The 7,851-nt window shown below is 58.8% G+C and overlaps 1 protein-coding gene across 1 annotated transcript; it reads left to right on the top strand.

Annotated features, from left to right (window-relative positions):
- On the top strand, window positions 1–7,851 carry SAMD1 (sterile alpha motif domain containing 1). Its single transcript, XM_050924622.1, has 5 exons — window positions 1–789; window positions 4,576–4,975; window positions 5,472–5,565; window positions 6,116–6,227; window positions 6,866–7,851. The coding sequence occupies exons 1-5, from the start codon at window positions 67–69 to the stop codon at window positions 7,022–7,024; spliced, it is 1,488 nt and encodes a 495-aa protein (XP_050780579.1). The 5' UTR covers window positions 1–66; the 3' UTR covers window positions 7,025–7,851.

Genomic DNA, 7,851 nt, shown 5'->3' on the forward strand with positions numbered 1-7,851 from the left:
GCAGCGGACGCAGCGAGGCGGTAGCGGCCCCGGCCGGGCGAACCAGGAGGCGGCGGCGGCGGCAGCATGGCCGGGCCCCCGCCGCCCCCACCGGGGCAGGAGGCGCCCCGCTACCAGGAGTGGATCCTGGACACCATCGACTCGCTGCGCTCCCGCAAGGCGCGGCCGGACCTGGAGCGCATCTGCCGCATGGTGCGGCGGAGACACGGGCCGGAGCCCGAGCGCACCCGGGCGGAGCTGGAGAAGCTGATCCAGCAGCGCGCGGTGCTGCGAGTCAGCTACAAAGGCAGCATCTCCTACCGCAACGCCGCCCGCGTCCAGCCGCCCCGCCGGGGGGCCCCGGCGCCGGCCCCGGCCCAGCGCCCCGGGGGCGCGTCTCGCCCCCACCGCGCCTCCCCGCCCGGAGCGTCCCCCGCCGCGCCCCGCTCCCCGCGGGCACCGGCCCCCGCCGTGCCCCGCTCCCACCGGGCAGCGCCCCGCGCCGAGCCGGCCGCGCCGCCTCGTAGGACCGGCCGGGAGCGGCCGCCACCCCCTGCGCCCCCGGCCCCAGAAGAGGAGGCCCCCGAGCGCAGCTCCCCGGTCAGCCTGCGGGAGATCGTGCGCTACTTGGGCGGGGATGGGAGCGCGGCCGGGGGCGGCCGGGTGACCCGGGGCCGCGTCCAGGGGCTGTTGGAGGAGGAAGTGGCCCGCGGGAGACTGGAAAGGACCCGCTTCGGCAGCATCGCCCTGGCCCGGGCGGAAAGGGGGCCCCAGGGCCGCGCCCCCCACGCCAGGGCGCACCGGAGCAAGGTGAGCGCGGGGGGAGGGCCTGGGGCAGGTGGCACGAGTGTCTGGGGCGGGGGAGTGAGCGGTGCCCTGGCCCCTGGGGAGGGGCAGTGTTTAGGGGCGGGGGGAGGGAGTGGTGCCCTGGTGGGGGGAGGGGAAATGGCTGGGAGGGGCGGGGGGAGTGAGCGGTTCCGGGAGGGGGGAGGGGCTGTGTCTAGGGTGGGGGAGTGAGCAGTGCTCTGACCCTGGAGGAGGGGACAGTGAGGAGGGGGCAGTGCCCTGGGCCCCAGGGGAGGGTTAGCTCAGAAAAGGGTTGGCTTTGGGTGCTTGGGATAGGACCTGAGTGTGGGGTGGAAAGGACTGCCCAAGAAGATGATGTCTGGGAGGGTGGGGTACATAGGAAGGGGCTGCACATGGAATAAAGGGATCAGGGGCTGGTTGAGGCAGGGATGCCTGGGAGTTAGGGGTCAGGCAGCACTATGGTGATTGTTTCCAGGGAAGGCACCAGTGACCAGGTCCTGGGGCTGCCTCTTTCACTCCTGTACAGGCACGTGCTTGGGGAGTCACAGGACATGCAAGGTGTGGAGAGGCAGGACTGCCTGGGGCATCTGGGGTGGGAGGGACCATGGGCAGTGCTAGTCAAAGGAGCTTAGAATGAAAGCAGCTGTGGGAAGCGAGTTGGGTGAGGTCCAAGATTGTTCCAGCTTAGGGTACCAATGCTGCTGTAGCTTCTGATCTGCTGGGGACTCCTGTCCTAGTGAGGTCCTGTGGTGACGCCCGCCCTGGCTGTGACGTGTTGGGCTGGACGATGCGTGTGATGGATGAGTCTGTTCAAACAGCCTCCAGGAGTGCTACTCTCACAGCAAAGCATCCAGGAACAACCCACCTGCAAGCAGCTTCCCGGCAACCGCTCCTGGGCACCAGGCCCGGCCCCGCTGGACAGCCCTCTGTCAACCAATGAGGGGCCCAGCACAGCCTTATGATGACAGTCTTCCTGGTCCATCTAGCCCAGTAACCTGTCTGAACAGGACAGGACAATTAGCGAGTGATCCATCCCTTGTCTGCCAGTCCCAGCTTCTGGCAGTCAGAGGCTTAGGGACACCCAGAGCATGGGGCTGCTTCCTCGATCATCTTGGCTAATAGCCATTGCTGGACCTATCCTCTATGAACTTATCTCACTCTTTTCTGAGCCCAGTTACACTTTCGGCCACTACAACATTCCCTGACCACGAGTTCCACAGGTTGTCTGTGTGTTGTGTGAAGAACTTCCTTGGGTTTGTTTTAAAGCTGCTCCATATTAATTTCATTGGGTGACCTCTGGTTCTTGCATTATGTGGAGTCAATAAGACTTCTGCATTCACTTTCTCCACACCACTCCTGATTGTATAGATCTCTATCATATCCCCTCTCCCCATTAGTCTCTTTTCTAAACCAAACCGTCCTGAGTGTTTTAATCTGTCATACAGAAGCTGTTTCAGCCCCCTAATCATTTTTCAGAGGGCTAGCTGTGTTAATCTGGATCTGTAAAAAGCAACAAAGAGTCCTGTGGCACCGCATAGACTAACAGACGTATTGGAGCATGAGCTTTTGTGGGTGAATACCCACTTCGTCATTCGCAGCGAATTCACCCACGAAAGCTCATGCTCCAATATGTCTGTTAGTCTATAAGGTGCCACAGGTCTCTTTGTCACTAATCATTTTTGTTGCTCTTTTCCAATGGTAAAGTATCTTTTTTTGAGATGGGGCAACCAAAACTGCATGCCGTATTCCAGATGTGGGTGCACCATGGATTCATATACTGGCGTTGTGAGATTTCCTCCCTTCCTATCTTTCCCTTTGCTAATGGTTCCTAACATGCAGTTAGTTTTTTGATGGCCCTGCACACTGAGTGGATGTTTTCTGAGAACTATCCACGATGACTCCAAGATCTTTCTTGAGTGGTAACAGCTAATTTAGACCCCATCATTTTGTATCTGTACAGTTGGGATTGTTTTCCAATGTGTGTTACTTTCCATTTATCAACATTGAATTTCATCTGCCATTTTGTTGCTCAGTCACCCAGTTTTGTGGGATCCCTTTGAAACTCTTTCCAGTAAACTTTGGACCTTGAGTAATTTTGTGTCTTCTGCAAACTTTGCCAGCTCGCTGTTTGCCCCCTTATTCAGAAATGATCTGAAAATGTTGAACAGAACGGGTCCCAGTACAGATGCGCTATTTACCGCTCTCCACCATGAAGACTGACCTTCTGATCCTATCCTTTGCTTCCCATCTTTTAACAATCCAGGGCCCCTGATGCAGCCCTGCCAGGCAACCCTACAATCTCTGCCTGTGTTTTGGGGGTGACTGTGTTCTCTTTGTGCAGTGCCCAGCCCAGTTCTAACTGGAACCTTTGGGCACTACCATAATATAACTATAATGAGAGCACTCTGCACAGGCCTGGCTGGCAGCCCAGCAATAACAAACCAGGCATCTCTGGCATGGCCTGCTCGTGCAGGCAGTGTCCGGGAGGGAGGCCCCTGATGGAAGGAGAGCCAGATCTTGCTGAAGAACTTGGACTTTCCTCTGTTTTTGCCACAATGGTTGTAAAAGAACAAAGTGAGGGGAGGTTTATTTTCTATTTCTATTTTAAAAAAATATTTTTGTTCCTTTTCAAAGCAGAGGGGTGTGGGGGTGTAATTATCTTCTAAATCCTAACGAGCTATTTTAACAGGCTCTGTTAAAACTAAATTGGGAGCTCCTGGTTTTGCTTGAGACATTTTTGTTGGAGTTAGATTAGCACCTAGATGCCCCAGCTGAGATGGGCAGGGGGAATGCGGCCTGTGCAGCACCCAACCTGAAGGGGCACATCTGAGATTAGGGACCCACTATTGTGCAGAGTGCTGCACAGGCATGTGGGGGGAGAGAGTTCCTGCCCCCAAGAATTTATAATCTAGACAGACAAAGGAAAGATTACCCCTGTTTTACAGCTGGGGAGACTGAGGCGCAAGGCAGTGACTTGCCCAAGGCCACCTGGCAGGCCAGTTTCAGAGTTGGGACTAGAGCCCAGATCTCCTGACTCCTGGGCTGGGGGCCACATCCCCTGTACAATGCTGCCTCTGACCTATCTCTGTGTCCAAAGCTCATGTTAAGTCCTTTGTTTACAGCAAACTCTCCCTCAGTTCAGTGTTGCCACTGTCAAAGTGGTCCTAGTGTTTCTAGGAATGGGTCCAGCTGGACGTGCGCCCGGTAGTCTGCTCTAGCAGAGGGGTCGCCGTGGCAGCTGGCACTTTCCAGGAGGAAGTCTCTTCTGATGAGGTAGTTTGGTAGCCCAGAAGCTTCCTGTTTGAGGGTCGATTTTTTTTTATGCTGTCACCAACTCGCTGTGGTTAGATGCTTAGACCTGTACCCTAAGAGTCGCCTAACACTAGAGCAGGCAGAGTGCAGGAGAAGGGAGTACGGGGACTGGAATAGTGGGGGTGGAGGGCTATGGATTGGGCTCAAGGGGCACCTCCAGAGCTGGGGGGACCCAGATTTGGACTAGCAGGGGCCTGCAGGTATGATTGAGGGGCATTGGCAGAGTTGTGGCAGGGAGAACCCCATGATTGGGATAGCAGGGGGATGTGGGTCTAGATTGAGGGACATTGGCAGAGCTGATGTGGGTGGGGAGCCCAGGGCTGGGTTAGCAGGAGGTCCCGAGTCAGGGAAAGTGGCTAAATGGGGCCCAATGGTGGGTAAAACCAGGAGCCCCAGCCGTGCCCAGAAGATGCCCTGTGCAGGGCACAGGGGAGCAGCTTCCTGGGGTCTCTAACTCTGGATTCTTGGTGCCCGCAGAAGGCCGGGGAGGAGCCATCGGAGGAGAAGGGGGAGGAGGAAGAGGAGGATGACGAGGCTTCCACCATGTCGGAGGGCTCCGAGACTCCGGATTACGAGGGGGCGGGCGCCGGGGCTGGGTTGGAGAATGACGGCAAAGCAGCCCCCGCTGAGCAGAGCCAGATGAACGGGGACTGTAAGGACTGCAGGCGTGGTGGGAAGGACTGTCCCACGGGGGGTGGCCACGCCAGGGACTTGCACCCCCCGGAGGAGCACTCCCCGGACAAGGGCTCCGAGCGCCCCCACCGCGAAGGCAGCGAGAGGCGTCATGCCAAGGCCTGCTCCCCTGGGGAGAGCGCCTGCCAGCAGTTCGGCATGGGCAAGAAGGAAGGGGGCTCCTACGGGCAGCCAGACAGAGCAGGTATTGGAATGAGGGGACGCCGGGGCTGGAATTTCTCTTAGGGAAAGGGGGTAAGAGTGACCCAAGGGTCTGTTGGCGGTGCGGGGAGGCTGATGAGGTGCAGTGGCTGAGATCACTTGAGAAATGAGTTTGGCGGGTCTCAGCTTTGGGGATGTTGCGAAATTCTGCTCAGCTGGGCTGTCTGTCTGCATTTGGGGACAGCTCTGGAGCTGGAATATCCAGGGGGCTGCAAGATGGGATTGAGGGACATTGGAAGAACTGTGGGAAGGGGGAGCCCAGGGCTGGGATAACAGAGGCTTGCAGGTCAGCATCGAGGAGCATCAGCAGAACTTTAGGGGCGGGAGGAAAACCAGGACTATGGGACAAGATTGAGGGGCATCAGTCGGGCTGGAGGAGATCAGGGGAGCCAGTTTCCTCATGTTCCATGGGGAGGTGAAAGCCCTGTCTGTGATTGTGCCATGCCTGACATCTCTCTCTCGTTCTCTCCTGCTTGCAGTCTCTCCAGCTGTTGCGGGCACGGACCCCCCTGTGCCCTTGTCCCCCGGGCGGCCCGGTGTCCAGGCAGCGGACGGGACACCGTTCAGCTGCGTGTAAGTCCTGCGCTCACTGACTTCTTGCCTCCCGTCCCCCTCGCTGCCACCAGGGGGTGCTCCTTCTGCCCAGTGCCGGGGCTGGTACTTAATCTGTGAGCCCTATGTGAGCCGGTCAGGCTCTGAGATGTCCCCCTTCCGCCTGGTTATCAGCGTCCCCCTTGGCTGGATCCCTAAATCTCCACGTTTCCCTGCTGCTTCTGCCAGCCCCCAGCAATTCCTGGCTGCACCAGTGCCCCCACTCCAATGGGAGCCTTCAGGGCCTGCCACCGCCATGGCAAGGGAGAGGCCCTCCATGCTCTGGCAGCATCTCCATTTCCTTCCTGCCTCCATAAACCCTTGGCTGCCTGGGGACCCCTGTTGCAGGGAGGGACTGGCTCTCAGCCCCGTCCCCTCGAGATGTCAGGGACTCCCCCTGGTGCTGGTGTGGGAGGGGATGGTGCCGGGGAGTTCAGGCCTGGTGACGAAGGCAGGGAGGGGGCTGTGTGTGCCTGGGAGGTGAGGGTTGTGGCCGAGACCCTGATCACTCTGTTCCCCTTCCCCTGCCCAGCTCGGTGAAGAAGGAGAAGCCCTCAGACCCCGTGGAGTGGACAGTGATGGACGTGGTGGATTATTTCACGGAGGCTGGATTTGCAGAGCAGGCGTCTGCCTTTCAGGAGCAGGTCAGTGCAGGGCTGATGGATTCTTCCTAAAAGTGTGTGTGTGGCGGGGGGCTTGTGGCCTCTCCCCTTCCCCCAAGGACCCATCCCCCAGCCAAGCCAGATGCTGGAGCTGGGCCACGGAGCCTGGGCCCCTCCACCTGGAGGTGGGGGGCCCTGAGAGCACCCCCAGCCCGTATCCCCACCCAGGGCAACTGGAGGGTCCGTGGCTGCCCGGGTGACCTGGTCTGGTTTCAGGCCTGGCCTGGGGGTCGGGCCTCGGGGGCTGAAGAGCTGCAGCTGGGCCTTGATAACAGCTGTCTAGGCATGGACCCTCCACTTGCCCTGGGCGAGGGGCCCGAGAGATGGGCACATGGGTCCGGTGCTCCTCTTGGCCCCCCCACTCTGGGCAGGTGGAGGGGTCCAGCTTCCCCACAGTTGCCCCAGGGCTGCTCTCACCTGGCTGGCTAGCTTCTGGCCTGGTCAGGGGGCAGAGCCTTCTATTGTGGCACCCCGGGTCAGTGCTCAGGGGTGGAGGCAGCTGCCATCTTGGAGGCAGGGAGCAGTGTGTGGAGAGAACCAGTCCCATAGAGGAGAAAGGCCTCATGTCCCATTCCCCAGCCCGTCATCCCTGTTAACCCTTCCTCTGTTGCCCCTTGCAGGAGATCGACGGGAAGTCCCTGCTGCTCATGCAGCGCACAGATGTCCTGACCGGGCTGTCCATCCGCCTGGGCCCCGCGCTGAAGATCTACGAGTACCATATCAAGGTGCTGCAGCAAAGCCACTTCGAGGAGGACGAGGTGGATTCCTTCCTGGGCTGAGCAGAGAGAGGGGGGTTGCAGCTGGGGCCGAACGGGACTGTGCCAGCCCTTCCCCGGGTGCCTCAGGAATCGGCCCTCCCAGCATCCCTCTGTCTCCATGGAAACGGATGATGGGGGGGTGTCAATCAGCCTGGGGCTTTTGGTGCAGGGGGGAGAAGAGCCAGGAAATCACCCTGGCGTCCTAGCGGCGTCCTCCCACCTCTCGTGGTTAACCCCCAAGTGGCTGGGGAGGAATAGAAAAAACTGTGGTAGGGAGAGTGTGAAGGCGTAGGATTCGGAGGAGGGGTTTACAGGGGTGTTTTTGGGGTGGGGGATCAGTGCCCAACACTGCCCCCCGGCTCCTCCACTGTGTGTGTGTTCGCTTGGTTAGTCTCATGTCATAGCATCATTGGCCATTTCAAGCTGGGGGCAGGTGGGAGTGGTGGATTTTTTGCTCATTTCGTGCCCAGGAGATGTCTGAGGACTTTGGTGAGGGCCTCTTTTAGCTCTGTTTCCCCCCCACCCCCCCCCAACTCAGGACATGGCACTCTGGTTTGATCTCCCCTCTTCGCCCCTCCCCCCAAACATCTGGTCTCCCTGCTGTCCGGATGGGGTGGGGCAGGGATTTTTTGGGAGTGGGTGGGGCATTAGGGGGTGCCCAGCATCAGGGGAAGGTTTTAACAGGGGATCCTTTTTATTCTCTGGTTGGGGCAGGGGGGGTAAAATTTTTTTTTTTTTTACACGTATGGTTGCTACCCAGAGTCAGTCGCTTTTTAATATCACACCCTCCCCTCCCCCTACTTCCTTTTTTTTAAAATAAAAAAAATATATCTGAAAAACAAGAGAAA

Source organism: Gopherus flavomarginatus, chromosome 16 (genome assembly GCF_025201925.1).
Source record: "Gopherus flavomarginatus isolate rGopFla2 chromosome 16, rGopFla2.mat.asm, whole genome shotgun sequence".
Lineage (NCBI taxonomy): Eukaryota > Metazoa > Chordata > Testudines > Testudinidae > Gopherus > Gopherus flavomarginatus.